The 16691-nt window shown below is 56.3% G+C and overlaps 1 protein-coding gene across 1 annotated transcript in view; it reads right to left on the minus strand.

Moving 5' to 3' along the window:
- The window catches only part of LOC116827586 (alpha-2-macroglobulin-like protein 1), a 92542-nt gene extending 76246 nt beyond the window's left edge, over positions 1 to 16296 (minus strand). The window contains exons 1-6 of the mRNA XM_075059818.1: positions 15984 to 16296; positions 14763 to 14952; positions 13301 to 13463; positions 12730 to 12782; positions 11752 to 11772; positions 10761 to 10914 (exon numbers count right to left, since the gene is read on the minus strand). Of these exons, the coding sequence (XP_074915919.1) occupies positions 10761 to 10914; positions 11752 to 11772; positions 12730 to 12782; positions 13301 to 13463; positions 14763 to 14952; positions 15984 to 16048 (646 nt within the window). The 5' untranslated portion in view covers positions 16049 to 16296. The remainder of the gene's footprint in view (positions 1 to 10760; positions 10915 to 11751; positions 11773 to 12729; positions 12783 to 13300; positions 13464 to 14762; positions 14953 to 15983) is intronic.
- Between the last annotated feature and the right edge of the window lie 395 nt (positions 16297 to 16691).

Raw genomic sequence — 16691 nt, forward strand, 5'->3', positions numbered from 1 at the left:
GTTACACAGCCAATATCATTAACTTTAACTACAGAAATATACAGACATACAGACAGCTAATCTAACCAGTAACCGTAACCTGGTCTTAGACACCTTATATGACCCCCTTTAACACAGGATTTGGTGCACTACAGAACCTGGTTGCAACCATGTTCTATTGGTCCCAGTTTATATCAATAAGCATCACAACTGACAAAACCCAGCTAGAGGTGACTGAGAGGTGGGGTAGCGGGTCTCAAGGGGCGCTGGGCTGGAGTAGGAGGCTGGGGGGTATGGGGAGGTTTAGGTTGAATATCGAGTCAGTGGGCTTGGGCTGGCTGGGCTGGGCTGGGTTGGGGAATCTAGCTCCGATGGGAGGGATGGATGCCCGGGCTGCACATTTGCCCACTGCCCCAGACAGAGCCCTGGGAACAGTGCTGTGAGGACAAGGCTCCATGACCAGCGGGGAGCAGATAACAATGGAAAATTGTGTCCCTGGTGGACAGCTATTCTCTGCGACCCAAAGGCACTTTGCATGGGCTCTGTCTTGCAGGGTACACAGGACAGCCTGAGCCCAGTAGGCGTCATGTCTTTGTGATAGGATTTCCCAGGTTTGCCAGCGCTGGAACTGGGACAACTGAGGCCCTCTGGTTACCAACCTGGCTCTTTCCTGACACTTGGTAATGTTGGACAAGCTGCAAACTCCTCCAGAGTCCTGACTCACACAAACCATTCACAGACAGGACCAACACAGCTTGCAATTACATGAATGCTTTCACCAGCTGTTCTCTTGGAGGCCTAAGGGGGCTGTGCTTCTGCTGCCTCTGCTCTTAGATGCCCCTCAATGTCTCTATTTAGTGCTTGCCCTTGTAAGCTATTGTGGAGCAGGTGCTCCGCGGTCAACAGTAGAACAGAGGGCAAGTTAAACAGACCCATTACAGCAGGGCTACTGCCTGAGCACTGGGGCAGGGCAAGACGTCTGTGGGGACCCAGCTAGACAGCCAGGGAGGCTTCCTCTTCCTCATGGAGCTTGGGGGAGGGAAAGCCGTTAGCAGGTGTGCCCGGCTGGGTAGGCAGCTGGCTGGGCACCGCCTCCCCAGGGCACCTATTATGCTAAACCCTGGCCACGTCGTCTATGGGAAGGCTGGTCTGAGAAGCGAGGGACAGTCAAGAAATCTTCTGCCTTTCCTGCAAGTCTCCCTCCATGAGGCAGGTTTATCCAGACCTCATGTCAATTTTTGGACTACTTTTCTGAAGCTCTCCAATTTTGTTACATCCTGTCTGAGGAGCGGATCTCAGACCCAGGACATGTGCCGGCTCACTAGTGCTGATATACATTGCATGACAGACCCAACAGATGGGACAGTAGTTGGGTAGAGGGCTAATATACTGGTCACTGCTGGAGTATTTTCTGTTCCTTAGTGACCAGAGCAGGGGCTGCACTAAGTAATCCAGGAAGATCTGCTAGAACAGTTCAAGCGACAAGCTGATTAGATCACCTTGCCACCAATCAAGCAGGCTAATCAGAGGCACCTAGTTTAAAAAAGGAGCTACACATCCAGTCGGAGGGGGGAGCCATGAGGAGGAGAAGTGTGTGTGAGGAGCTGGAGCTAAGAGCATACAAGGAGCTGAGAGTGAGAGGCATGATGCTGCTGAGAACTAAGAGTAAAGCCTTAATCAGACACAGCAGGAAAGTCCTTGTGGTGAAGATAAGAAGGTTTTGGAGGAGGCCTGGGAAGTAAGCCCAGAGAGTGTGCTGTCACACAGCATGTTACAAGAGGCACTATGAGACAGCTGCAAATCCATAGGCCCTTGGTGCTGAACCTGGGTAGAGGCGGCCCGGAGTATCCCCCCAAACTCCCCAACTCTGATCAGACACAGGAGGAGCTGAACCCAGAACTGTGGGCAGATCACTGAGGTGGAGCAAATCTGCAATAAGCGCAGGACCCACCAAGATAGAGGAGCCTTTGTCACAATCTGTGCTCAGAGGTGTTTCGGGTGTAGCACAGCGTGGGCAGAAGAGAGAGGGTAGATTAAAAAAAAAAAAAAAAGTAGAGGGGTTTTTTATTCACACCAATGGATGACTTAGTACGGGCATTGATACAGCTACTGCGGCCAGCAGGAGGCTTACCCGTGTCCCAACAGCTCCAAAGAAAGCAGTGCAGCCTGCAGCAAAGACTATATTGCCTGCTGTGGTCAGGCTTCTCAAGACTGAAGCTATGTTGCGGGAAACGGTAACACAGGTCAAAAGACCACTTAAGACTGAACATAGCCTAGGATGGGACGCAGTCATACGGGTCAGCCATTGCGCACATAGAATATGACGCGGAGGATGAGTAGAGGCATACCTTCGGCCTTTGAGAGGGACAGGCCCTACGGAGGCCTGGCCTCGAGACTCAGTGTCTGGCATCTTTGCCCATTCCCTGTGAGGGAGGCCCAGAAAGCCTACTATGATCTGCCTGGAAAGGTGCAGCAGGACTACCCTGCTAAAGCAGACGATCCTGGCCAGATCTGACGAGATGTACACGGACCTCCGTGCCGGCCCAGTGGTATCACAAGTGGGAGTACCAGGAAAACAAAACCCGTTGCGCCAATTGTATGACCTCACTCATCTACACACGAAAGTGGTTGCGAATGGAGATCCTGGAGTCCGAAGAGATACGTGGAGGTTCTGGTGCATCGACCGAATACATGAGTGACATATGCCAGACCTTTTGAGGCCTGGGTAAGCCAGAACGAACCTTCCACCAGATGATTTTTGCACTGCTTGAGAGGCGAAGGACAGTGAAGGCTGACCCGACCAGTAAGACGAGGCACCCCGGGTTAACTAGCAGCCACAAGCCCTATAGCTGGGTGACGGGCCACCAGGAGGCCCAGGTGGAAAAAGATAGGGGCTGAGGCTCACCAGAAGCCACAAAGAGTCGGAGCACGGAGGAGAAGAGGATCATGATGTTTAGATTGTCCAAACTAAGAGACCAGGAAATTGCCTAGGGCTCCAGACAGATGTTACGCCTGCGGGAGTGGACATTAGCTGCACATTGTGCCAATGCTGAGGAGCCTATGCGTGTAACCTGGGAAACTTGGCAGACCATGCTCCCCTAATCCACCTTGTGGGGTTCTCACTAACCCCACAACGTTACAACCAGACCAGTAAAGCTAAATGGGGTAGAGACCACAGCACTGGTTTGATCGCGGGAAGTGCTATCACGCTTGTTCTCGGGGAAGTGCTCGTGAATGTACAGCTGCTGTGGGCAAATACAGGGATAACATGCATCCAGGGACAGTTGGTTATTACCCCACCATCCCACTAAAACTTGAGATTCAGGGGAATATATGAGGTGCAGCAGGTGTAGTCCCTAAACCTTCCCGATACCCAGTCTCATAGGAGGACTTCCCAGGGTTTGGAAACTTACTCCAGCAGGAGGATTAGAGGAAAAGGGACTGAGTTAGTGAGGCATCCACAACAGACTGTAACCCCTAGTCTTCCTGAAATATCCCCAGATTTATTTTCCATTCCAAGACAGGGTAGAAGCAAAAAAGAGAGGAAAGGAGGGCAGCTAAAAGCCTTGGGGAACCCGATACTGACTTCAAAAGCCAGAGGGTCGCTCTCGTAGGTAGGCGGACCCGAGCAGCTGGAAAAAGCAGGCCATCCAGGAGGAGAAGCTCCTGAGGTCTGACCCCCCACACTAACACTGCTGAACCAGTAGAGGCACAGAGACTGGGCCCCTAGATCGTGGGCAGATTAGCCCCAGGAGAGGAAATTTTGGACGGGACCAGGCCGAAGACCAAGGTACAACAACATTAGGAAGGAGTGACTGAAATAGATGGGGTCCCCGTGGAAGGGAGAAACCCAGGCCCCGAACCCTACTTTCATAATGAGAAGAAATCTCTTATACCGGGTTGCACCAGTACAGGGCAGGAGGTACAGGCAGATCCTAGGAACCTCAAAACACCAGAATGCTGTATTAAGTCTTGCTCATAGTCGTCTTTCGGGGTTACTTGGTAGAGAAGACCCTGGCACAAGTCCTACGGACAGTTCTTCTGGCCCGGAGTACATGAAGAAGTATGAGGTACTGTGCGTCCTGCCGGAGGTCCAGCCGCACAGGTCCCCTCCCACCTGAGTGCACCTTTAGTACCCCTTCCATCATAGAGGCCCCTTGAGCGAATAGCCATGGACCTAGTGGGACCCTGGAGGAGACTCTCGGGCCACCAATATATGACTTCTGTTTGACTATGCACTCGCTACCAAAAGCCGTCCCCCGGACCAGCCCTCTAAACGATAGCCAAAAAGCTGCGTGGGGATCTTTCCGAGTGGGGCTAGCAAAGGAGATATTAACAGACCAGGAACCCGCATTTATGTCAAAGCTATGAAGGAACCGTCCGTACGCTGCCTTCCATAAACATACCCTGAGAATTTCAGTCTTCCATCCGCAGACTGGATGGCGTCGCGTTAGAAAGCTTTAACGAATCCTCAAGGCTATGATAAGGAAGGTTAAGTCGGACTGAAGGATTGGCACCCTACTACCCTACCTTATGTTCGCTATCCGGGAGGTACTCAGGCCTCAACTGGGTTTTTCCCCATTACGAGTATTATTACGGACGTCACCCCTGTGGCCATACTAGATATCGCCAAAGAGATCTGGGAGAGAACCCAATGAGGGGAGATATGTAATAAGAAATGTAATACAGATGCGAGACTGGATAGCCTGGGTCACCCCTATGTACGAGAACATTTGGAAAAGCACAAGAGGCCCAGAGAACCCATTACAATCGCAGACAAAAGTCCAACGGTTCCAAAACCAGGGGATGGGTATGGTGTTGGTACCCACGGCAGAAAGCAAGCTTCTGGTCCCAATGGGCAAGTACCCTAGGGTGTTGAACCCGTGGGGGAATTTAACCTACAAGGTGTGCAGCCAGGACTCCGAAAACAAGACAGATTTATCACATCAATTCTTTCATGAACCCTGGCATGCAAAAGAGGCGATGCATAACTGTCAAAAAGACCTAACTCAGGAAAACAAGCCTTCCCAAACAAGGTGAAGCGTCTCCCGGTTTAACACCAGACCAGAAGAATGAGTGTCTGAGATGATCTCTGGAACCAAGATGTGTTCCAACAAAACCAGGTCGAACAACCAAGACGTATCACCACATCGTCACAAACCCTGGGGCCCAGAATAACAATGAGCCCTACTCGGGCTCCAGCAAGGCCAAAAGGAGAAATAAAGCAGAGTAAAAAAAAATGCTGGAGCTGGATCATCGAAGAAATTCATATCCAGTGCGTCCGCCCAATCTTGCTTGGTGCCAAACCTGATGCATCACAAGGTTTTGCAACGACTTCCGGCGACTAAATGAAGTTATCCCAGTTTGATTTGCGTACCCATACCTCGCATAGATGAGCTAGTGGGACCGTCTGTAATGCCCGGTACTTGACTACCCTAGATTGACAAAGGGGTATGGCAGATTCCCCTTGGGAAGACGCAAAGGAAAAGACTTGCGTTCTCTACACCAGGAGGGTCTTTTTCATATACTGTCCTCCCTTTTGGGTGTGAGACTACCGTGGGGCCCCAGCTACTTTCCAGCACCTCCATGGACAAGCTATTACACTCTCATAACAGTTATGTTGCTTGCCTACTAGAAGGATGTGCTCATTCATACCCCAGAGTGGAAACCCACCATAAAGAAGGTGGAGCAGGCCTTGATACCTTCAGGCGAGCGAGGGGGATGGCCTTTACAGCAAACCCTGACAAGTGCGCTGTAGGGTTACAGAGGCCAAATATCTTGGCTATATTGTCGGAAAAGGTCTGGTAAAAACCCAAGAGAACAAGTTGGAGGCCATCCAAATTGCCGCAACCCGTCACAAGAACAGTCCGGGCCATTCCTAGGTGTAGTGGGTATTACCACACTTATCCCCACTTTGCCCAAAGTGAAAGCCCGATGACCTTGATCTGGTGAGATGTCTGACGCAGAAGAGAAGAATTCACCAGACCTAAGACGCCCTCTGCAGTAACCCTGTTACTGATAGCCCTGATTTCACCAAGAAGTTTATCTGGCAGACAGATGCATCGGAAGTAGGGTTGGGGGCCATTCTAGCACAGATGCGTCAGGGAGGAGGAACACCCAATTCTTCTACCTCAGTAGGAAACTCTTCTGAAGAACAAAAATATGCATGATGGAGAGAAAGTGCCTGACCATAAATGGGCCATGGAAGGCCATTGCGTTACTACTTGCTCGGGTGCAGATTTGTCCTTCATGACGACCATGCCCCTCTTCAATGAGCAGGCGGAACAAGAGAAGAACACAAAGTAACAAAGTCTTATCCCTCCAACCTTTCCAGTTCCGTGTGCAAACAGAGCAGGGAGCCGTCACGCAATGCCGATGCTTGTCCAACGTGTCCCACTGTCTGGCATCCCAGCTGCCCAACCCTTGGTGCTTGCCAGCAGGGGGGGGATATGTGACAGACCAAACCAGTGGTGTACAGGAGCTCTGCGAGAGGGCCAATAACTGGTCACTGGCTTTGATAGTTTTCTTTCCTGTGTGACTAGAGCAGGCTGCCACTAGAGTAATCAGGAACCTGCTAGAACAATTAAGACAGACAGGCTGATGATATCCTGCAGCCAATCAAGCAGGCTAATCAGGGCACCTGCGGTTTAAAAAGGAGCTCACTCCAGTCAGCAGAGGAGCCAGAGAAGGAGCGTTGTGTGGGAGCTGGGGCAAGAAGCAAGAGCTGAGATGTGAGAGCGTGTACTGCTTGGAGGATTGAGAGAGGACAAGCGTTATCAGACACCAGAGGAAGGGTCCTGTGTTTAACGTGAGGATAAAGAAGTTTTTGGAGGAGCCCGTGTGGGAAGTTAGCCCAGGCGAGTTGTTAGCTTGTCATGCAGGCTGTTACAGGAGGCACATAGACAGCTTGCAAATCCATAGGGCCCTGGCTGGAACCTGGAGTAGAGGCGGCGGCCGGTTCCCCCCCAAACCTCCCAACCCTGATCAGACACAAGAGAGTTGTCCAGACTGTGGAGATCACTGAGGTGAGCAGAATTCGCCAATAGCGCAGGACCCACCAAGGCAGAAGGAGGAACTTTGTTACACGTTGTAACACCCCGTCCCTGCCTCAACGCGATCAGCCTGTGCCTGCACGTTCAAGTCTCACGCTGCCCTCTTGGGCAGCACGGCACTCAGAGCTTCATTGCTGAGTTGTGGCATTGACCCCTCAATGCTTTTCAGTCCCGCTGCCAGGCTACATCCCCCGGCTGTCAGTGTGGCCGCGCCTTGCGTTCTGCCGTGCCGACCTGCATTGCTGTATACAGCACATGTGGATCAAGTCAGCCCAGCTCACCATGCAATCCCCAATCCCGTGTAGACCTGATACGTCCGTTCATATTTACCGCTCCAGCAATCTCATTCACCAGCAACCTTTCACCCGCACTATTTTGTTTTGTCTCCCTAACAGACGTCTGAATACTAGACGAGAACAGACCCCTGATCTCTGTTTAACTGGTTTTGTTTCTTCTTGTCCCAGGCTGAGGCCAGTTATCACGGGCTAGGGTCCATCTTTCATCTCCATTCAAAGTGCTGGAGAAAATAATATGGATTGGCCCATTACAACAAGCGTCCCCACACCAATTTACGGTTTTGTCTGATTGGACTGTGGGATCTTGAGCACTGAGTGCCGTGGTGCCTGCTCTGCCTCTGGCGCCCCTCCCCAGCCCCTTGGCTACTGGGTCTCTGCTCAGTGAGGTGGTTGTGGGGCGGGGGGTGGCACCAGTAGCAGGATTTCCATTGGAACGGTGAAAAGGGCTGTAACCCGCCGGGTTTTCAGTCACAGGATCAATCCCCAGCGCCCAGTGCAGAGTATAAGCTGCTGTTACTAATATTCACGTTCTGACACTAGTTGCCCAGGGCCCACGCACACCGCCATACATGCCGGCACAACGAAGTCAGCCCCCACACGGACAGATTCTAGACGGAGGCTCGGGGAAAGGGGCAGCCCCACGGGCAGAGCGACCAAGCTAGGAGGGCAGCAGAGCCTGGAAGTCTCTCGCTCTGGTATTCGTCCTCAGGTGGGCTCAGTGAGGGGGGCACCTGGCCAGAGGCGCGATCAGCTCCAGGCCTTGGAGGGGGAGCCCGCATGGTCCCGATACCCACCCGACCACTAGGCCTCAGGAGTAAGGCAGTGACTGGGGCTGGCGGGGAAGGGGGAGGTTGCCAGATCCCCCCCTGGCTACAGAGGGTTTCATCACTTACAGCTGAAAGGGAGCCACTGTGGCTGCTGTTGGGCCCCTGGGCCAGTCCAGTCGCAGTCAGGGCTCTGCAGGCCATGGTGGGGGCCCCCCATCCAGTTCCAGTCTCTAGTCCAGCAAACAGGCTGGTTTCCAGGACAGCTCAATTAGTGTCTCTCCCTGAGGCCCTGCTCAGTTGGCTGCCTTTCTCCCGGTTGGAACTCAGGGGCAGGACGCCGGCAGGATACTGTGTGTGGAACATGGGATTTGCACAAGACAAATTTCATATTTTATCCACACACCCAGCTCTGAGCTGAATGGCGTTTGCTGAGAGCTCGGGGTGGGCGCAAAGTGGTGGGTGCTGCTGGCCCTGCTGGCCGGACGCAAGCCGCAGAGCAAAGCCGCCAGTGTTCACCGATGGGAGACGGGCAGCTCCGTGGAGCACTGCTGGGGCCAGCCACAAATGCACCCTGCTGCAGCCGCTCCGTGTCTGGCCCCAGAGCCCGGGAGAGGCTTGATGTGTCGGTGTGGGGGTGATGGTGCGACTTCATGCACGAGGCATCCCCTCCACCAACAGGTTGTTCATCACTTGCTCAAACCGCCCGACTGCTCTTGCTTCCTCACTTCTCACCGGATAAAAATCAGAGACAGAGACCTCCTGGGCCATGTCGCAGCCTTTCACCCCTCGGGGGATCCACTGAGCCTGGGGCAGCGTCAGGCCTCTGCCCCTCAGTCGGCTCCCCCTGCACCCACCCATGGAGGAGCTGTCCCACCGATGGACACGGCCCCGTACCAAACCCTGGGGAACATTAAACAACCCAGAACTCGTTCAGGGACAGGGAAAAGCGGGGATCAGGACCCACCGAATCCCAAACACCATGGACAGAACAAGAGGATTCTTCGCCAACATTCCCGGCTCGTGTCCATTGGCAGAGGTGCTGGCAGACCACTCCCGGCACAACAGCTTCTAGCTTCCCTCCCCACGCAAACGCCCAAGGGACACAGGATAGAGGTGGGGCCGTGCGGCTGTTCAGGATTAGATGGTCAGAGCAGGGCAAGAAGCGCGCTCCATACAAGGGTCAGAGCCGGAGTCAAGCATTAATGCCAGCCGAGGGTCAGAGCCTGGAGGGACCCAGGGGGCAATTCAAAGGTCAGAGCCAGCCCAAGCGTTCAGCGGTAAGAAGCCCGGACCAGGAGGCAAGTATGCTTTTCAAAAGAGGGGGGTGGGGTGGAGTGTGACAGGGAGCGTCGGGGAGACAGAGAGAGCGGATTTTTGGAGCAGACACCGTGACAGCTCCCTGCCTTGCAGCGCTGGCTGAGCTTTGTAAGTGTGGACACTGAGTAAGTTGCAGCGCTGTAACCCCCTCACCAGCGCTGCAACTTGCGAGTGTAGCCAAGCCCTGAGTTACAAGGCGTATCTGCCTTCTCTCCATGGGTCAACTGTGTAGCTGATCGTCCCTAATGGGCCATCAAGCAGGCTAGGCAGAGTTAACACCACCAGAAACACAGCACAAATTTGAAATACAGATAGTACAGAGCCAATACCTATAACTTCAACTACAAAATGATACATACATATAGACACCGTAATCATAACCAGCAACCCATAACCTGGTCTTAGACACCTTATATGACCCTCTTTACATAAGATTTGGTGCCACTACAGGACCTTGGTTACAACCATGTTCTATATGGTCCCAGATTATATCAATAACATCAGAGTGGGTGCTGGGGTGGGCAGAGGTGGGTCTGGGGGCACAGGGAAGATGTGGATGGGGGCTGGGCTGGGGAGAGGTGGGGCTGGGGGCACAGGGCAGATGTGGTGGGTGCTGGGCTGAGCAGAGGTGGATCTGGGGGCACAGGGCAGATGTGGGTGGATGCTGGGCTGGATGGGGCTGGGGGCACAGGGCAGATGTGGTGGGTACTGGGCTGGGCAGAGGTGGATCTGGGGGCACAGGGCAGATGTGGGTGGGTGCTGAGTTGGGACTGGGGGGACAGAGTTAGCTGCTGGGGGTTGGTGAGATGCTGGAAGCTCCATCCCATCCAGCAGCCAGCAACCTCCAGCAGCGGAAGCCAGGACCAGCTCCCGCGATAACTTTGGGGACACGGTAACTGACCCCGTCCACCTCCCACAGACACAGGGGGAAGGGGGTGGGGCTGCAGAAATCCAGAGTCAGACCAAAAGCATGGACCAGCCTTGGTTCTGACTCATGATGCTGGTGTGTCTCAGGCCGGTCATACCAAAATCCCCAGCTCTGTATCTCCCCAGTGGCGCCGACCTGAGACCTCCCCCAGGGCCCTAGGGCAGAGTGGGGCAGGGCTGGGGTGGGCCAGGGAGGCTGAATTCCCCCTCCCCCAGGGCCCTACTGCGGGAGGAGTGGCCATGGGGTTGCTGAGGCCCAGGAGAGCTTGGAGCTGGCTGGGCCAGTCCCAGGGCTCTGAGCTCCCAGGGACTCTCTGACAGGGACCCATGGACACCTCTCCCAAGGGAGACTCAGGAATCCCCCTCCTGCCCCACGTGCCGGAGCCACAGCCTCAGTCGCTGCCCTGGGTCCCGCTGCGCACCGTATTCCTCCACGCTGAATGAGTGCCTCGTCCCCTGCGCCTCGATGGCGTACGTCCCCAGGGCCAGCTCTGCAGACAGCGGGAGGGACAGATCCACGATGCCCTGCTGCGGAGTCACATCTCGCCACTGGGCAATGCGGTTCCCGCTGGGATCCTGGCACACGGACACGCCCTGCTCAGCCGCTGCCCCCACACACGGCTTGTTCCTGGCAGCCCCTGAGTGCCTCCTGCTGCCGACGGGGGCTGGATCAATACCCAGGGGCTCAAATCCTTCTCCTTAGCCTGGAGCAGGCACTGCCGGGCAGTCTCTGGGAAAGGGGGCCCCTGCCAGCACCCCTCAGCCCTGACCCAAGGGCACCACCCCTGCAGGGAACAGGCTCCTGAGGGACACCCCATCTCCAGCCTGGACAAAGCCCAGGGAACTCACCGTAGGGACCGTTTCCATCTCAGTCCCAGGCGTCTGTGGGTGTGTTCCCTGTCCCCCTCCCCCCACGCAGCCTCCCCAATCCTCCACCCCTCCTTTCTGCCCCGAAGCTCCCAGAGACCCTTCCTCCCCCTGCCCTTCCCCCATCAGGGGAAGCTCCCAAGGGAGCTCTCTGCTGAGCTCCCCACTGGCCTGATCAAGTCACTGCCTGACCCAGAGTTCAGGGCTGGGAACATCTGGGGTGAGCAACTCAGGCAGGGATCCCAGCCAGGCCCAAACCCACCTGCCTCCCGGACAGACAGCCCCAGACACTGCAAACGCAGGGTGGGGAGGATGTACCCCGATGGCTCAAATGTCCCCTCCCTGCCCCCTATGGGGCCCAGCCCAGAAAAGCCCTGTGCTCTGGGACCCTTTGCACCCCACAGCAGGGCAGAGGGGCCTACGGCTGGCTTGCTGGACGCTGTGGTCACAGCCCAGACTCCTCTGGGATCCCATGACTGAACATCCCCGGGTGCCCTCGGATGAGCCAGACAGGAAGAGCAGGAGGCTGGAGAGGCACAGACTGACCTGCACGGTCACCAGGGGCAACTGCAAAGCAAACAGACAGGAGATGGCTGGTTAGAGCGACAGGAAACACCCCTCACTGCCCCGGGGTCTGCCTGTGACATCCCCAGGGCCGGGGTGTCTCTGGGGCCATGAGGGATCATGGGGACAGCAGCGGGGGTGACCAAGACAGCAGGGACAGGAAGTGGAGCCCATGAGGCTGGAGCCCTCGCACCTCCCATGCCCCACCCTGCTGTGGCGGATACAGGGCAGTGGGTGGCTGATCTGTGCGTGGAGGAGCAGGGCGAGATGCTGGGGTCTCTGCCAAGGGGCAGTCTAAGGACCAGGGCTCTGCGTTGCAGCCAGTTCCCGGGCGAGGTGGCTGGGAGGGGAGCTGTCAATCTGTATTTCCACACTGGGCCCGATTCTGCCACCTCACTCAGCACGCACAGCACGGTTAGGCTGAAAGGTGCTAATGACTGTCATCCTGGGGGGGGTGGCTGGCACCCACAGCCAATCACAGACTGCACTAAACCCAGTGGGTGTCCACCACCCTCATTCTGGCTTCATGCAATGTGCAATCAACCCTTTTCTGTGCAGTGAAGAGACTGCAACCAACAGATGCCACTGCCCAAGTCTGTTACCTGCCCTGGGAGACTCGCCCCCTGCAGCAGTGTAGACCAGGGTGGCGGCTGAGGCATTCCCAGAATATCGGAGATTCTGGTACTTCCAGGATTGGTGTGGGCCTGTCCCCTCTGGCGTGACCTCGCACACTCGGTGTGTGTGAGGTCACGCCAGCAGGGGCGGAGCATTGGGTTCTGCCAAATGGCACCCCCCATCCAATATCATAGACAAGCATGCACTGGATGGGGGCAAACACCCATGAAGAGGACTGTCCAATTTCATACTGGATGAATGGCCTGCCTGGTGTAGACAAACCTAACGTGTCCAGTGCTCCAGGGCCCTGTTACCCTGCCCCCACCCCCCACCAACTGCTCTCACCTTCTGGGTACTGGGAACGAAGTCTTTGTCCAAACTGACGATTCGAAACTTCACTGGAAAGGAGCAGAGGCAGAGGCGGGAATCAGCCCTGGTTCGGTTTGTCTGAGTGAATTCCCAGCTGGGGAAGGTGCCAGCCGGATGCCCCTGGCACTGACAGACTCTGTGAACCCGCAGAATGGCCCAGCCCAGGCAGCGCAGCGCCAGCTTCCCCCCACTGCCCTCTGCCAATGAGCCACGGCCCTGCCCTGCGTGGCTGGAGGGGAGCTCAACCTCCAGGGCCCAGCCAGCCCCCTGTCTCCCTGCTGAGGCTGCCAGAGGAGGCCGATCGGTGCCTGCTGCAGTGTCTGTGCCATCAACAAGGACAGGATGAGACCCCCACTTGGTTCCGTAAGGGCCCCAAACAGGCCTCAGACTTTGGGCCTCTTCTCCCCTGGGGCCGGGTGCAGACAGGGGCCTAGAAGTGAGAGTCCCAAATCCCTCGCTAGGCCCCCAGCCCAGCCCTGGAGCCCGTGAGTCCGTCCCAAGGGCCTGAGGCCCAGGAAACTCCCTCCAGAAGCTCCTGCCCTCTCACCTGTCTGTCCCGTCTTGTAGATTGCCTTGTCCATCTGCACAAAGGTCCTGGGCTGCAGCACCCGCAGCAGCACTTTCTTCCGCTCAGAGAACTGCAGGGCATCTCCCCGGATCGAGACGTGCAGCTCTGCCACTTCCTGCTGCCCCCCGGACGGGGCTGGAACCTGCACACGGGGACCCCAGCAAGGCCACAGTGGCTGGTAACGGGCCAGTCGTGGCGCAGACCGACTTATCGCATGGGGAAGAGGGGGCAGTGGTGTTTGTGAGGAACTCTGTCACAACCCAATGGCCCCCGCCCTCGTGGAGTCCCCTGAGAAGGCAGATCTGCATTGTATATTGCTAACGCTGCTGCAAGCATCGCAAAGCATTTTGGGAAGGGTCAAAAGTGTGTGAGTGGGGAGTGGAGTTTCCTTTGCAGGTACGAGAGGCCGAGGGGGGAGAGAAAGACGAAAGCAAAGAATGGGTTAACTCAACACTGCAGCCAGCAAGCTCAGTCTGAAGATAAGATGCTAACTCCAGCCAGCTCAAGGCCACAGCACACATCAGACTCTTGTCTGCCGGCCAAGAAAGGGGGGGCCCGGAATCCACACACCAACCGTGAGAAAGAAAGAGTTAATTGAACAGACACGGACCTGCAGAGCCAGCCCATAACAAGCGAGGCAAGCGAAGGCCAACATGGAGGAAAACAAAGTGGACAACAGAGTCTAGCCGGTGTGCTTTGGAGAAAGTCAAGGAGACCACAGGAAGCTGGTTTGCACTGGCACAGAAGGCACCAGAAGCAGAGGTCCCAGAATGGAGCACTCCTCCCCCGCACTCCCAAATGAGCCAGGACTTAAAACCCTCCTGAGAGCTGGAGCAATCTGGAGAACGCAGAAGATCCTTGGACGACCTGGGCCCTAGACAGCACTCTCATCCACCTTCCCCCCTCTCTTCTTCTGATGTTACACCCAGACTTGGCCAGCTTGGGTCGTGCATGTGGGAGTATGAAAGTGGGTTAGGGCTTGGGGCTCTAATGCTTTCTTTCTTCCCCTAAGTGATGTGGGAGCGTTCCCAGCACTCTCTGCTGTATTTTATTATTTTATTAACAAAGCTTGAAAATGTAAACACTTGGTGTGTTCATCATTTTCTCCCCAAACGATCCTGCAGCATCAGCCAGATCACCTGATGCTCCAAGCAGATTGGTAACGAAAATGGTAATGCTCAGTGGAGTTGGAAGCCAGGGAGCTCTCTGTGCCCCCCACCCCATCCCTCCTCCCTCCTGCCTGTTGCTGCTGAGAGATGGGCTCGAGTTCTGTGGCTACAGCTGCCTATTGAGTGACCAGCTCCGTGCCCATGGCCAGTCCCCTGAGCCCTGCTGTGCCCGGGGCCTGAGGCTGTGCTGGGGCTGCAGACCCGGGGCTGATGGGCTCCGTGCCCATGGCCAGTGCCCGGGGCCGTGCCAATGGCTGCGGGCAGGGGCTCACCTGGAAGCGCACATTCTCGTGCAGACGGGGCTCCTGGACCTCTCTCTCCAGCAGGGTGATAGCGCTGGGCCCATCCCCCCTCTCCAACCGGACGCTCACCCAGACGGTCTCGTTGAGGTCGCTGAGATGAACTGACACCGTCCCCGTGTGCGGGTGGTAGAGCTCGGCTGGGCTCACCACCACATAGTGCCTGGGGAGGGAAAGCACTGGGGCAGTGGGGCAGGGGGATTGGAGAGGACAGCCCAGAGCCTCCCCCAGGACCAGGGTGACTTCCGATTTTTGAGTGTCCTTCCTGCTGGGAGCAGACCTGGGTCAACGTCTCTGGAGGCTGATTCGTTTCTCTAACCACATGGCAGGAGCAGGGCAAGGCCCCACCCCACTACATCCCCCACACCAGCCTGCCTCCCGCGCAGCTGGAGGGGCCCAGGAGGCTCAGAGAGGGGCTCAGTCCCCGTCCATCCCCGGCCTCTCGGCTGCTCGGTCTGCCCAGAAGGGGGCAGCTAGTGGGGCTGAGAGTGAGCTGAGACCCCTGTGCATGGCGGGGGTCTGGTCAGCCTGGGGCTGTACTGAGCACCTGAGCCCTTTTCAGCCAGTAACCGGCTTAGATACAGCCCAACCCTCACCCCCAGCCCAGTCTGCATCCCGGGGCCTCCACCCGCCCTCGCAGGAACCCTGCAGCTTTTGCACCTTGGGGGCACTGCCCGGTTCTGCTGAGACGTTCGTTTAACGTGCTGGGTTCATCGGTAATTACTGTTTTATTGCACTGGTGCCTAGAGGCCCATCCCAGCCTGGCCCCCCTGTGCTGGGGCTGGACAGACCCGCAGGCAGAGACAGGCCATGGCCCGAGGAGGTGACAGACTGACGGGAGCAGGCAGCCATAGAGGATCATCACTCCATGGTACAGGGGAGCTGAGGCTCAGAGGGTCGGTGTCTGGCCGGGGGTGCACAGGGCGTCTGTGGCAAAGCCGGGCACTGACCCCAGCTCTCCTGGGCCTCAAGCCCCTGCCTTAACCAGAGCCACCCTCCCCCACCGCTGGGAGGGCCAGGACCAAGGGGACCCAGGAGGGACCTAGCGTCTGGGACTGAGCTTCCAGGGGCGAACGGACCTGTCCCATCAGTTCTGGATCGAGCAGTCCCCTCATCGGTGCTCTTGGCTGCTTCCAATCCTCATCCTGCACCACCTACCACACGGTCAGACAGACAGACCCGGACAGGGCTTACGGTTCTGCAGACGTCCCAGCTGTGAGGTGCAGGAGAAGCAGCAGCCAGGTTACTGGGGTTCCCATTCCTGGGGTGCAGGCAGACGGGCAGGCACAAGGGGACACACACACATCACCCCCTCTGGGTCCTTCTTCCTCCCTCTCTCCCACGCTCTGTGCTGGAGACCAGCCTGCTCTGCCCTCATACAGACTCTGGAGCCGGAGCTTCGCTTTGATCCGGGGTAAACAAGGGTCATGTCAGGTCTCTGGCTGGGGCTGGAGACGCAGCCAGGACAATATTTACCCACCACCCCCAGCTGCTGGATTCAAGGCTCTGACAGGTTCTTGCAGCTTGAGTCAGAGGATGCTGCCTGGCAAAGGGTCAGACGAGCCAGGATGCCCCTTGCATTGGTCACACGGCAGAGGGTGGGACCCCTCTGGGGGTCAGTGGTGGTGCAGTAGCCAGGAGGCTGGGAAAACCCTGGCAGGAGCAGGGGGGAGGAACTTGCTGAGAAATGAGTTCGTTAAAGTGGGTTCTGGCAGTGCCCCCACGGCTGCAATCCAAATGAGAAGAATGTTGGGATTCCTGAACATGTCTCCTGAAAACCCTATTCAAGACTGCTTCTAACTTTCCCAAACTGGGACGGCCGGAGATGAAATTTCTATGCTTAGGCTCTGCCTTGGGTTGAATGTTCTTTGTAAACTTTCAGTAAAAACCAATTGTGCCATT

The sequence above is a fragment of the Chelonoidis abingdonii genome, chromosome 21, assembly GCF_003597395.2.
Source record: "Chelonoidis abingdonii isolate Lonesome George chromosome 21, CheloAbing_2.0, whole genome shotgun sequence".
Lineage (NCBI taxonomy): Eukaryota > Metazoa > Chordata > Testudines > Testudinidae > Chelonoidis > Chelonoidis abingdonii.